Source organism: Saccostrea echinata, unplaced genomic scaffold, assembly GCF_033153115.1.
Source record: "Saccostrea echinata isolate AGI-Se365-2 ecotype Australia unplaced genomic scaffold, CSIRO_AGI_Sech_v1 ptg000025l, whole genome shotgun sequence".
NCBI classification, from domain to species: Eukaryota; Metazoa; Mollusca; class Bivalvia; order Ostreida; family Ostreidae; genus Saccostrea; species Saccostrea echinata.
The window spans coordinates 11490289-11505448 of record NW_026889774.1 but is presented as its reverse complement, the minus strand read 5'-3'; the positions used below and the strand labels follow the sequence as shown (position 1 = coordinate 11505448).

Below are 15160 nucleotides of genomic sequence, written 5' to 3'. Positions count from 1 at the left end.
CAACACAAGATCTTGAAGAAAATTGGTAATAAATCCGCCCGAAAAACAAAATGTTTTTACTGCTCATTCATCAGTCTGAACCAATCGTCACTTTTTAACTTTTTCTGTCACTCTCTCATTCACCTACATGAGTTCATACCAGGATGAAGTAACCTTTACGTCTCCCGTAGTGTGACTTGTCAATTTCTTGTGGCCCCCAGCTAGTTATCGCAACAGTCACTCGTGCAATGGCTTTTACCTATAGAATGTCATAGCTTTTGACTGTGCCCATATCATATATAAGTTCCTTATTCTTCTTAAAATGGTGTTGTAAAAAATTGTATCTATTTATTAAGGAAGTATTAGCTTTCAGTGAATCTCTTTCTTACACTATATCACTGTCTTAACACTTGAAGCATGTCATATAATGACAGAATATATAAATCATATGGTTTGTGCTTTGACCACACATTAAAACTTTTTAAGTTTAAATCATTTATGTTTTATTAAGCTGTTTCTTTTATGACTTAAACCCTCATAGCTGGAAATTATCTATTGCAGGCAGAGTTCCTCTCCTTTACATCTAAAAATTCATCTTAAATGCTAGCTTTTCAAATACCCGGTATAATCTTACAGTGTTGTAAGCAACAGGAAAAATATTTGGTAACACTTATGCTAAAAAATATGAATACTGCTTAACAATGTAACTATACTTATACCAAATGATAGGTTAAATGCATACATGTACTGTAATTCTTTAACTATATAGTACATGCTACATATAAACAATACTGGTACATGGAAAATATAATTGTGGCTTACAATGGCCATCTGTGTGGCCAAGGGCTATAAAGGTTTGATTTAAAAATCAGATTAACACTTCTGGATATTTAATCTCTAATCTAGTACATGTATATTTACATGAAATGATTTCCTAAGTGCAGGGTAACAAAAGTATTTAAGTCTATCAGCATGCTTAATACTATACAACTAAAACTATATACATTATGATAAAAAAAATAGCACTAAAACAATCTAAATTGACAAACTTCTCATCCCAGAGTGAGTCGGAATAATTGATCTTCTTAGTTCTATCGATAAAATATTCACTAACTTTCCTGCAAATGATAAGGCCAACTTTAAAATAATGTTTACTTGCCATCTTCCAACTCTGGATGAGAAAATTGAGTCAGTAGGTAGGTGAGAAATTTTTTATTCAGAGAAAATTTCAAAATCAATGCTGAATTTTCAAAATCTATTTTCCGGAATGCATAAAAAAAAAAATTGCTTCCTGGAGATTAAAAAAGTTTTGAGTCGGGCCATTTGTAGCCAGTCGGTCGGTAGAGGGCAACCAAACAAATTTTTAAAGCCATCTAACTTACAATAATTTACCATGTTAGATTCCTTATATATGTGCTCATTCAGATCATATTCTTAGATAGATAGATAGATAGATAGATAGATAGATAGATAGATAGATAGATAGATAGATAGATAGATAGATAGATAGATAGATAGAGAGAGAGAGAGATAGAGAGAGAGATAGATAGATAGATAGATAGATAGACAGACAGACAGACAGACAGACAGACAGACAGACAGACAGACAGACAGACAGATAGATAGATAGATAGATAGATAGATAGATAGATAGATTCATGAGTGCAAGTGAGAAAACATTGAATGAAATGACATGATTATGAATAGACTCAAATGCATGATTATACAAAATGAAATCAAGGACTATCCCTTGACCTTTAAAGTGCATAAATTACTGAATAGTAACAAACTACAGGATTAATTGATATCCTTGAATGATTAGGATGTAATGTAATAAACATGATCATTATTACTTTGTAAAAATAAGAAATAGTAATTATACAATAAATATTACATAGAAGAATCTAGCCAAGTAATGTACATAATTCTATGATTCTCTGAATAAAAATTGTAGATCTTGAATATAGAGATTTTTTATGATACAATAATTCTGCATCGGATCCATTTTTTTTAACTTAATACATTATCATGAAAATTATAAAAAAAAAAAAATTAAAAAAATGAAATAAAACCTTTAAATCCTATTTATAAATAAATTATTTATTAAATTTTATGTTCTTTCAATGTAACTAATGTAATACTGTTCTGGTTTAAGCCATGGATATCAGCCTGGATAGCTAAATCACGTACAGTACATGGAGAGCACCTGACTAGTGATGCAGGGGTAGCTCAGTTGGTAGAGCACCTTACTGTCCTTAGTGATGCAGGGGTCACGGGTTCGATTCCCGGTCTTGCCATACATTTTCTCCTTTCCCCCCATTAATTTGCCCATTTTGCTTTTGTATATCAATGTATACTTTTAAAACTATTTTATAACAGAACCAATTAAAATTTTTAAACTTCTGACTGAAATATAAAACAAATAAAATAGAAGTTTTAAGAATGGTGTCAGGTTAGGGACATGTACATTCTAGCAGATAAACCTGTTCGCCATTTTCACAGTATTTGTGCTAATTGTGTTGCACTTGGACCAAAAAATAAAGTCAAACAGCACATTATTGACATGTTTCCTAGAAAGTACAATACCTATGCAAATGAGTCCCAAATTTTTTTATATAAGCATTCTTAAGAAAAAGTGAAATAAAAGAGAAATCTCATGGTTCTCTTTGAAAACAAAAATTTTATTCACATTAATGACTTGCTAATTTTTTTGCCTAATTTATTTCCCTTCCTTAAGTTTATCTACCTTTACAATCACACATAAGACCTATATAATTATCATGTGAAAATTAAAATGCATACTTCTAAATTTCAAAAACATTTGTCATAACACCCTGGATATCTTCGTTTGTATCTTGTCTAGCTTTGAAAATGCATAGCATTTTTGTTGCGGACACTACAAGTAACCATAAGAATAATCTTTTGTCATTTTTATAAAAATAATTGTTGATAAATGTTCATTTCTAGGCTGAATTATATACCACAGGATCAACTCTTGAAAACGTATCATATAAAAAGATGCAAAATGTGGTTTATTGAGATGAAAATAACAACTTAACAAGGACCATTAATTATTTCTTGATGTATAATTGTTTTGCAGTTTTAAAAAATGTCAATGATTTTACTTATTTTAATACAATTAAAGAAGTTATAACAAATAGTTTTATAGATAAATTCAATGAATTAAAGAATTTACTGAGGCATCCATAATTTTTTTTCAGTATTGAAATTGTTGCGGACACTACAATATATTGAAATATTGCTATATGACACCACATTAGGTTTTAATGGAGTAAACTGAAAATTGTAATCTCTAACTAGTTTTATATGTACAGTAAATGGTGTTATATTATAGGGAAATAAAAAAGGCTAGTCAAAAATGGCTTTCCGGCCTGGAAAATAAAACCCATATATATACCAGTAAGTTTGAAGTGTTATATCCATTCTTGTACAAAAATCACCATTTGTTATCTTAATCCAGTTAACTAATTGTATTATCAAAGGAGCAAAATATCAGAGAAATCTTTTACATTTCAAAAATATTTAATGAAATAAAAAAGTGAAAACAATAAATGAATGTGGTATATAGTTATTACTGTAGTGTCCGCAACACAACTGTATTAATTAGAACTACACTTATTAATTAACAATTAACATCTTAATATATTCTTTAGTTTCCACTTATTCAGTTTTAATATACCACATGAAAATTAACTTTCAATATATAACATAAGACTGACAATTGAAAGATTTTGAATATTATGTATAAACAAGTCGTTATGGGTGTTATTCAAAGTATGAAGTTATAGTTCCATTAAGTTTTGTAACCTTACATATTTGTATTGAATATTTGGACAATTATAGTGATGATCAATTGAAATCATGTTACATTTCTCTGAAGAAACTGTGAATTTAAAAAGCTGTTGCGGACTCTACAGCGTTGCGGACTCTACAAAAAATTATGTTGTATCTGTTGACATTGTACAAAATAAATAAATGAAGATATGTACACTATCTTACTCCAATATATCATAAATAATAATCAGAAATAAAACTGTTCAACTGAAACTTACAGAACCAGCATTATATGCTTCTATAAGAAAGTTAGTATCACTGTCTTCTGTCTCACTTTCACAGGAAGTCGATTGAACGCCCTTTGACCCTGACCGCAAAGTGTAAACAAAAATAAAAACTTCTGATAAATGATTTTTTTTAAAAATGAATTAATCATTCTGGAAACAAAGTTTCAACGATATGGATGAAATTAAACACAAATAATGTGATGCAGAAAAAAACATATATTGTGATATTCTTCATCAGCAAAACGATTTCTCTCATTACAACTACACTGTCTCTTTTGCATTTCAATTAAAGCTTCGTTTTGACGCCGACGAAAGAAAAAAAGACAGCATGGCGGACGATTTACCAGAAGGATGGGAAAGGAAAATGAGCCGGTCTGCCGGTAAGTGATTGTCTTAAGTTGAGTACAACATAAAACAAGGTTTAAAAGGTGTTAAAATATTTTCTCTACCTGTAGTCGACATGCCATTTTTAAAGGAAGGTAGGGAAGAGGTATATTTTCTGCATCCAATGGTCTGCAATGGTCATGTTGGTATCAGAGTAAATCTTTGGTTCTCCAGTTTCATGACATTTAAACAATGAACAGCATATCAGGGATGTGGGAAACCATCATGTGGCGTCCCAAATCGAATGCGTAGCGAGGAACGGGAGAGGGCCAAGCCTGTTAAAGAGTATTTCACCCTCCCCTTTGTTGTTAGCTCAGGCAGTGTCTATATACACGACCGTCGTGCACTTACTTTTTCATCGGCTATTCGCACGACCGTCGTGTATATAATTTTTCAATGACTTTTTGCACGACCGTCGTGTATATGATTTTTCATTGACTATTTGCACAACCGTCGTTAGTTAGAATAATCTAACTGTGTCTCGGGACAAGCCCTCACCACAGTTAGAATACGTCCCATATACTTGCAATGTAGCAAATCGGAGTGGATCCACTCTGGAATGATTTTGAAGAATACAAAAGGAGTTGCACTGAAAATAACTACCAAATTAATCATAACAAACCTTTTTGAGATTGTATATGCCTATTAACCCAAAGAATAATCCATATAAATATGAAAATTCAACTCATTTTCTCAACGTTTTTTCCTTGCTTCAAATTTAACGCCATGTTGACATTTGGAACTCTCTGGATTGTTCATAGAAAATGCACAGAGTTCGAGTTATCGCCCATGTTTATTTTGCAACATTGCCAATACATGGAACGAATTCTATCGCTAAACCGGGTCCGTAGGACAATATCATTTTAACGATAGAATGTTCTATCTAAACCGTCGTGTATTGTATTTATTAATAAGCTGTTCGCACGACCATTATCTTTTACATAACACCAACTTATTCTGTCATTCGTTGTTTCGTCACCAGTTAAGTTCGGCACACAGTGATTTAACTGATTTAAGCCTAGGAGCATTTTAGTAAGAAAACATTAGAAAAACTTTTTCATAATGTTAATTTATATGCTAAAGTGACATATATAGATCCAATGGGCTGGTCGGTGTAATGTTAATCTGTTTCTATTAGAACTGCCCTTGTATTTGTATATATACACGTCACTATAACAAAATGTTTACCTACTATTTTGGTAGGCTTGCGGTTTACCCCCTCCACCTCAACCTAATCCGAGATATACGTTTTCCGGGCTTTTTTTAATTTATTTATTTTAGCAATTTTGATATTTGATGAATTAAAAAGAGCCATAGAACATTGGATTATAGCATTTTGCCTACTCTAGTAGTTATTTCTTAAATACACTTTTTAACAAAAATTTTGTCATACAACCTTCGTTATTACACACGTGTAATCTCAAATTAAAAAATAATGATATTCATATGTTAATACATATTGCAGTTCCCTTTTATGATAATTATAAAAATCATCAAGTTTGTATGGAGTATGTGGTAAATATTGAGGTATATCTACCTAAACGATGACAAAGTGTTGACAAAGACCACTCCTAACCAGAAAAACAACATTTGAATAATTTTGTGTATGACTGCACTTTATTTTGGTTAAGGTGAACATTTATATATATTCATTTTTCTTCTCATATTATTTTGAGATTTGGCAATCTGTCTTAAATTTATCTTTCATTATCAATGACTTCGTGGCGCAGTGGTATGATTGCTGAAATGTAAATGTGGTGATTCAAGTTTGACCTCAAGATTTTTCCAGTTGTGCTCTTTTAATTTTTTTTCTCCCATGGGTATTTTTTTATACGTTTTATTTAATACTTTTATAATAAACATAGTTTCAGAGAGTCATAATACAGTCGTTACTCTTTGAAAGTGTGTTGGGAAAAGACAGTACATCTAAACTATTTCATTAAATTTTGCATAACTGCTTGTTTTATTTTTATTGAGTTTCTAAATCTTTTGTTGCAAAATTAGAGTAATTTGAACAAGTAAACTGACTGTTATATGACATACTTGCAACTATGAAAATATAACACTCGTCCGCAAATGATATTACATTAGTTGAAAGTACTGCTCACCTTTAATTATTTACGTCATCAATTCGGTCATCAATATATCATCGAAATTCCATGGCAGATCTGGAATACAACATATGTGTGAGTGCACTGTGTGGTTGAGGGCCGAAAGGGTATATAGGAGGGTATAACCCAGTAATTTAACTTTTACCCACCCCCCTCCTATCATCCCTAGCCAAGTGTGAAAGTTAGTGTCTATCCCTGGTGATCTGCACATCTTCTCTTTTAGAACGGATGTTGAGTGATCAACCCCCTTTCCTATTTTATTTTCATTTGAAATCTTCATTATTATTCTTTTTATTTTATAGATTTGTTTTCTTTTTCTATCACTCAAATAAACTGCTTCATCTACATTTTTATGAAACTGATAGAAATTATATTACAATTCGGTTGAATGTATTCTTCGGCACACTTGAGTAGCTCATAATATACCCATCCTCAAGCTGGTGCGTCCATATATTTTATACATGTATGTAAAATACATGTAATCAAAATTATCCACAAAAGAAGCTGTACCGTAAAAAGAAAGGGGTGTGAAAGGGAATGGTTGTGGGCCATAATACAGTATTTCATTCAGTTTCGAATAGAAATATGTAAATGAAGTAGTCTGTAAACATCAAGTATGAAAAGAATAGAAATAGAAAGACTTAAAGATGTGAGAGAGAACCATAAAGGGGGCACAATCATGTGTCCCAGTCTAGTCAGACTAAAACTGATGCAATGTGGTATTTATTATCCCCATCCTGTTTCTAAACTTATGTATTTAATTTACAATTCAGATAGGGGATTACCCACGAAAGTTTTTTTTTTAATTTTTATCTGAAGGTGGAGTGTAGATCTTACACAGGTGTCAATCCCTCATGTTTTACATTTTTTTAAATATCAACATAAATGTAATATTCACTATCGTGTGAAACAATCAATTGCTTGCATTTCTATTAAAAAAAAAACTGTCAATGAAAAAAAAGATTAAATGTACACATAAAGCCAGAAACGGGCTCATCTCATCCTCACAATGTCAAAGTTAAGTGATTTTAGAACTTCACACAAATCTGATCTGGATCGGATCTCTTTAAATTATCAATAAGTTTTTATTTTTATTTTACAAAATTCTTCTTAATTTAATGTGTGTAAAAGAAAAGAAATGTCCGTTCATAAAAACATTCATTTAATAATAGTAATTAAATGTCCAAAAAATGTTGACATGAATGTTCATACTGGGGTCAAATTCTATTTACAAACAACGTCGTGTCTTCGAGCACAGGTCGGTCGTGTATATATGCATAATCTGATATCTATTACCGTCGTGTGCATATCTCCGGCAATGTGCGATTGCTATTTGCATGACCGTCGTGTAAATAAACTTTTTTCTTACTTATGTGCACGACGGTCGTGTATATATCTCGGCAATTTACAATAGCTATTCGCACGACTGTCGTGTAAATAGACTTTCTTTTCTATGCACACTACGGTCGTGTATATATCATTGGCCGTTAGCTCACCTGAGCCAAAGGCTCAAGTGAGCTTTTCTGATTAAAGAGTGTCAGGCGTTGTCTGTCCTTTGTTGTCTGTCCTCTATTGTCTGTAAACTTTTCACATTTTCAACTTCTTCTCAAGAATCACTGGGCCAATTTCAACCAACTTGCCACAAAACATCCTTGAGTGAAGGGGATTTAAGTTTGTACAGGGGAAGTGCCACGCTCTCTTTTAAGGAAGCTCTAAACACCGCACTCTAAAGAGTTCTACTTGAAGGGTAGTTTTGTGCAGGTAGAGTGATCTGCCCTTAAAAGTAAGATAGAAAAAATAGTTATTTACAGTTTATTACACAATTTGTAATAGATTAAAATATTCTCAGCATTATATTCGATCAAGTATAAGAAATTGAATTCATTGTTTCCATTTATTTTCCCAATGTATGTAAACAACCATGATTTCTGTTCATGAATTGTCCATTGTCCTTGAACATTTTTCCTGCGGAAATAAGGCAGGTACCCTATGTTGAAAATAAACTAAATAGTTTCAATATGCATACCCTTATATGACATATTTTTCTCCAAGTCGAAAAAGCACTTTTTGTTAGTGTTTAGAGCTTCCTTAAGGGAGAAATTTAAGAATTCGCAAAAATTTGGTGGCATCTTTAAAAAATCTTCTCAAGAACCACTAGGCAAGAAAGATGAAACTTATGTGAAAGCTTCATTACATACTCTAGATTCAAGTTTGTTCATATCATAGTCCCCAGGGGTAGGGCGGGGCCACAAGAGGAGGTTGCATGAAGTTTTACATAGGAATATATAGGAATTGTCTTTAAAAATTTTCTTCTCGAGAACAGCAAAGCCAAGATTAGTCATATTATTGTAGAAGTTTCCTCAGGTAGTGTAAATTCAAGTTTGTTCCAATCATGACCCCTGGGGTCAGGACCACAACAGGGTGTCAAAGTTTACCATAGGAATATTAAGGAAATATCTTTAAAAATATTCTTCTCAAGAACAGCTAAGCCATTATAAGTCATATTAATACTTAGAAGTATCCTCAGGTAGTGTAGATTCAAATTTGTTCAAATCATGACCCACTGGGGGTAGGGCGGACCCACAACAGTGGGTCAAAGTTTTACATAGGAATATTTAGGAAATATCTTTAAATTTTTTTAAAAATCTTCTCAAGAACAACAAAGCCATTTTTAGCCATATTTATACAGAAGCAACCTTAGGTATTCAGGGTTGTCCCTAAGAAATAGGAGGGGACATTAAAAAAGTAGATCTGGGGTCTGGGGTTCCTCCCTTGACAAGGGGTTAAGGGGGAATACCAGAGTAGCTGAGGAATAACGTCATTATAGGCAGGGAAAATCCCTGACGATCCTGGGTATTGTAGAATCAAGTTTGTTCAAATTATGACCCCCAGGGATTGGGGGGGGGGGGGGCACAACAGAGGGTCAAAGTTTTACATAAGAATATATAGGAGTCATCTTGAAAAAAAAAAATCTTCTGCTCAAGAATGGCAAAGCCATGATTAGTCATATTATTATAGAAGCTTCCTCAGGTAGAGTAGATTCAAATTTGTTAAAATTTAGGGTAGGTAGGGTGGGGCCACAATGAGCGATCAGAGTTTTACATAGGAATACATAGCAAAAAATCTTTTAAATTCTTCTGGTCAAGAACAGCAAAACCATGATTAGTAATATTACCCTGAGGTAATGTAAACTGAAGTTTATCCCCCCCCCCCCACCCCATTAACTTTCCAATACTGAACTGATTTCTGCTCTTTCCTAGCCAATGTACTCAGATGAGCGATGTGGCCCATAAGTCTCTTGTTTGTCTTCTGATATCATCCTCAGGGATAAGAAATGCCCAGATTGATGGATTTAGGAAATAATGATATTACGCCAATTGCACAAACTTTTTTCTTTTTTGTTTATGTAACAAAATTTTGTTTTAAAGAGGGAGAGATGAGGTGGACTGTCTGTAATCTCGACGAGATTTGGCGAGACTAAAAATATTGTACTGACGTCTCTTTCCAACTCAGACCAATGACACACAAAGTGAACAAAGGAGATTGTGCCTGATCTTTTACTGCTTGTTTTGATTAAAATGGATTGAATTGAATCCCCTGTCTGCTTCATCTTTTTGCTTTGGACATCCTTTTAACTCTTTGTCACTATAAAACATTTGTTTCTTATCTTCTCAAGGTTTAAACCCAGCAAAAATGTCTGGAGGAAACATATAGTACAGAGTATTTTAAAAAACAAATTTTTAGTCTCAACGAATCTCACTGAGATTACACTGATAGGCAGATTCCATTGCTGGTCAAATAGTTCAGGTGGTGAGAGCACATATTTAAGTTCAAATCTTATGGTCTTGTCTATTACATTTTCTCCTTTTCCCTTTGCATTCATTCTGTGCTATGTTCTCATTGCCCTGGAATGGGTGACAGAACTGAATAAGATCTAGGATGATGTCCAGGGGGATGAAGACATGTAATGGGAGAGGAATAATGCATGTGGTTAGGAACTGCCACAGGTTCAATTGCTGGTGACCAGATAGCTCAGTTAGTTAAAGCACCTGTCCAGAGTTCAGGGGGACAAGGTTTGAGTCCTAGTCTGGTCCTTTGGATTCTCTCCCTTTCTGTTGCAATCATTAGGAATTCCCTTGACTTTGGTGATAAAGAGGGGGAAATATAATGTACTCTGTTCAATGGTCCTATTTAAAGCTAACGGTCATAATTAGTATGTGGTCAAACCTCGTTATCCTGAACTGGATAAGACAAAGGACAAAACATCAAGATATCCAAGTATTTGAGGTAACAGGAGTAAAATACTTCAAGATTAAGTGGTTGGGACTTCCAAATCACTTTGACATATCCATGGTATTCAAGATATCAGTGTTCGAGATAGCGAAGTTTAGCTGTATTCATACAGTAGAGCGATGAAAAATATGCTTAAAAATATAACAAACTCTGACATTGATGGGGCCCTGGAAATCTATTACAGCTGATTCTTAGGAGGTTACTCTTGACATTTTAACCTCCCCCTCCTCCCCCTTTTTTTTTAAAGAAATGATAATAAAATTTTTTTTAAAAATTGCCAAAGAAACAAAGAAAAAAAACAATCGTCTTCAGAGAATGACTTTTTGGCTCACTTCCTTGGTTCATTTTTGTTTAATTTTCTCTCCCTTTCTCCTGAGCTCTTTTGATTATTAGTGTTACAAAATCTTTCTCTCAAGAACTTTAGTGAAAAAAATTAATACTTAATATAATGGATGGTGTAAGTATTAGATAAACAAATTGTAATTAAAGTGAATTCTTAAAGGACTTATCGCATGATTTTTCAAAAATCTTAATTTTATGAAAAATATTAACTACAACCTTGTTTATTAAAATACTGAATACAATAAACGTTGTTGAAAGCGTATTTTAAGAGATATTGAGAGTTGAAATTCAAATACTGCAATATGCATATTTCAGTTTGATTTCGGCGAAATACTGCTCTGACGTCATAGGCGACAATTCAGTGATAGAGAGATGAGAAGTTGCACACTATTTATGGAGTTATTAACGACAAATGCAGTTTAATTATGAAAAATGCTGAAAAAATTAATTCCTAATGTGCTTTTCAATTACTATAGATACATTAACTAGTTCTAAGGTATAAGACTTCTGAGATATTTTCGTTTTTTATTCCAAACATTTAGCATCTGTAGGTCTGATTACGACAATGTTTCGTGATCAGAAAATATTTTTTCCAAGACCGCCATCCGTTACAAAGCATGAAGGCATACTTGCATAGATTAATATTATGTTAAAAATGAAGAATAACAAAGTTATGTAATATTAAATTTGTGAATCGAATAAGTTAATACATGTGATAAGATGACAAATCAAATTGTATTGTGATGGCGAGTTTCTTCATCTTCGCCACATCTCCCTCACTATCGTCGCTGTTATTTTTACAAAGTTAACAGATTTTTTCTTCCTGACAGTTCTAGAATATTAGGTTGGATATTCAAATTTATATCGATAAAATCAGTGATTTGGTTGTCCAAAATGCAGAAAATTCAGGTTGTATCATGTATATTTTAGTAAGATTAACGTGAAGAGCTGATCAGCCATTGTCGCCTTTGATGTCACAGGGTCACATGATCGTTATCTAATTAATTTAGATTTTTAATTCAGGGGTTTTCATTTGAGTAAATAATTGGTAAATTATCGCAGTTTATCTGCAGTAAAAACACAAAATTTATAAACTGTGGTCATAAGGAACGTTTTACGCTTTTAATTTCAAATAATTTAGAAACATGCGATAAGTCCTTTAAGAAGTTATAAAGAGATTACTTTCTTTGTGGGTGCTATCAGTTTTATCATCTAGTAATTCATTTATAATGCAGTGAGACATTGTTTGATTTCTGTTTGAATAGGCAAAGAATATTACTTGAATATTTATACCAAGGAAAGCCAATGGGACCGTCCAACAGCTCCTGCTGAAAAGAGTCCTATGGTTCAGTGTTCACATCTTCTGGTGAAACACAGAGATTCTCGTAGACCATCATCCTGGAGGGAAGAAAACATCACAAGGACCAAAGAAGAAGCATTGAAGATTTTAAAAGGTGAATATTTAACAGTTGAGAATATTTCAGGTAGAGCAATATGGTGGGTATTAGCAATTGTAAATATCATTTGGTCTTGTTTTTTCTGAATTGGCTGGTAATGTGATAGTAAAAGTTGCATTTTAAAGTAGTGAAAGATCCAGGCACTAGGCTCTAGAAAATTGATTCTTGAACAAAGAATAGAAATTCCAAACATTGGGTCATGACTATCAAAGATCAACATGCACTTATGTTATGTTGCTATTTAAACTATTTTTTGTCAAATGACAGCCCGTTTTCTTCCTTGTTTAATTAGATTCACGGGAAATGGATACCTTCATGTCCAATAAACCAATTAAGGAAGATTTAATTTATATATTATGTATATTACTTCTACTATATGTAAATTAAAAGAAAGGGAAAGTTTTCCTTAATTTTTTTTTCCAAGGTCATCTTAGTAACTAGGGTTTATCTATTGCTATCCATGATTTAATCCATGCAAATTTGAAAACATTTAAAACTTCCTCTCATGATCTAGCAGGCTGTTTTCAACCAAACTCTGAAACTATTATAGCATGAAGGCAATTCAGATTTGTTAAAATGAAGTGCTAGACTTCTTTTCAAAAAAGTCTAGATAATGAAAAATGTATCTAGATTAAGGTTACAGTATAGTTAACCAAAATTCTTGTAGAAAAAGTGGACCTGATATGACAAAATTAAAGTGAATGATTCTGTATAAATCTGTCTCTTCAGACCATAGTCCTTAGAGAAGAAAAGGGTCAAAATAAGAACTAGGGAAGTTTTTTCATTGAAATATGAAGGAGATGAATCATTAAACATCTGGTGTGCAGTAGTGATGAATTTTGCTGCAAATGAGAATAAAAGATCCATTTCTTCACCTGATCTAATCTTTTGTAGGTTACAGGGATCAAATTGTAAGTGGACAGGCTACTTTTGATGAGCTAGCTTCCCAGTTCAGTGACTGCAGCTCAGCCAAGCGGGGTGGGGATCTGGGTCCGTTCGGAAGAGGACAGATGCAGAAACCCTTTGAAGATGCTACATATTCAATGAAAGTAGGAGAGCTCAGTCAGCCAATCGAGACAGACTCTGGTGTACACATCATACTGAGGACAGCTTAACCTACCATTACTATTTGTCATAATGCTGGGCATTGAATGTATAATTCTGACAGACAGCTCTACTTACATCACCGTTTTCTTTTAGTTGGTGCATCATTAGTCTTTGTCAAATAAGACATATTGAATGAACAACCCCTTATGAATATTGTAGTCTTTTCATGCCATGGAGGAAAAATAGATGAAAATGCATACGGTTGTAAGGTGTGAAACACAGCACTTGCCTCTGAAATTCGTAAACTGCCGAGAGTGACATTTAATTTTGTTTTTGTATATGGTCTACCTTTGTTTAACTTTTGTACTATTAGCTATTTGATGGAATATATTGTCATGTGATTTCAAGTCTCCTTGTACTGTTTATTTAGGTGCAAATTAATAAATTACATGTGCAATGTTGTTCATATATTTATTCCTTTATCCTGTTTTACTTTCAGAAACATAAATGTTTTTTTCAAGATTGGTAATTATGACCTCACTTTGCAAAATTGCAAATTCTACTTTTAAAAAAATTGTAGTGGGGGGTAATTACCTTCTCAGCTCACACCCAGTATGTCTTCTTAATGCTCAAATGACTAAGAGTATAATTCAATTAATACTTGTGCTACAGTGTGGCCAATTATAATATCCAAATTGAAAACTTCTCTTTTTCTAAAAAAAAAAGCCATCTTACTGTTAAAAAAGTATTTCAACTTTTCTGTAGAATACAGCTAACTTTGGTATCTCGAACACGGATATCTTGAACACCATGGATATGTCGAAGTGATTTGGAAGTCCCAAGCTCTTTTTTCTATGAATATTTTACCCTCAAAATCTTGAACCCTCAGATATCTTGAAATTTTTTCTCAGGCCCATTGAGTTTGAGATAACAAAGTTTGACTGTGTTTGAAATATAGTTGTATGCATGAAGAACAGTTGTGCTTAGCATTACTACTACAGTGATCTTTCTAAAGATCGTTTATAGACCATTTCTTTTTAAGACTGTCTTAAATGACAGAACCATTCAATATCGGTTCACCAATATTATTCAAATGCTAGGACATTTCAATACTGTAAACATACTTTTTCAATGGGGTAATAATGCAGCTGAATCACAGTTTCTGTTCAAGCAGCAGGTAGAAAATTAAGTGGATATTTTGAACTGTCATTTTATTTCTTAAATGTACTTTTAGAACTGAGTACCCTGAGACCAATTTCCACAGAAAATTTCTGACCATTGTACATACCAAAAATTAAATCAATGCCGGAAAAAAGTATGTGTATAGTATTCCATAAAACTATGCTATAATAAGTCCATTAATAAACATGTACACCTGTGTTCATACTCTAATACAACAAAACAAATGAAAGCAAAGACTACTTCACTGATACATTTAATATTATTGATAGACATATTTCAGCAG

General features: G+C 32.8%; 1 protein-coding gene across 1 annotated transcript; it reads left to right on the top strand.

Annotated features, from left to right (window-relative positions):
• Positions 1 to 4359: 4359 nt before the first annotated feature.
• LOC133192620 (putative peptidyl-prolyl cis-trans isomerase dodo) lies at positions 4360 to 14156 on the top strand. Its single transcript, XM_061328613.1, has 3 exons — positions 4360 to 4441; positions 12457 to 12645; positions 13543 to 14156. The coding sequence occupies exons 1-3, from the start codon at positions 4390 to 4392 to the stop codon at positions 13761 to 13763; spliced, it is 462 nt and encodes a 153-aa protein (XP_061184597.1). The 5' UTR covers positions 4360 to 4389; the 3' UTR covers positions 13764 to 14156.
• Positions 14157 to 15160: the final 1004 nt, after the last annotated feature.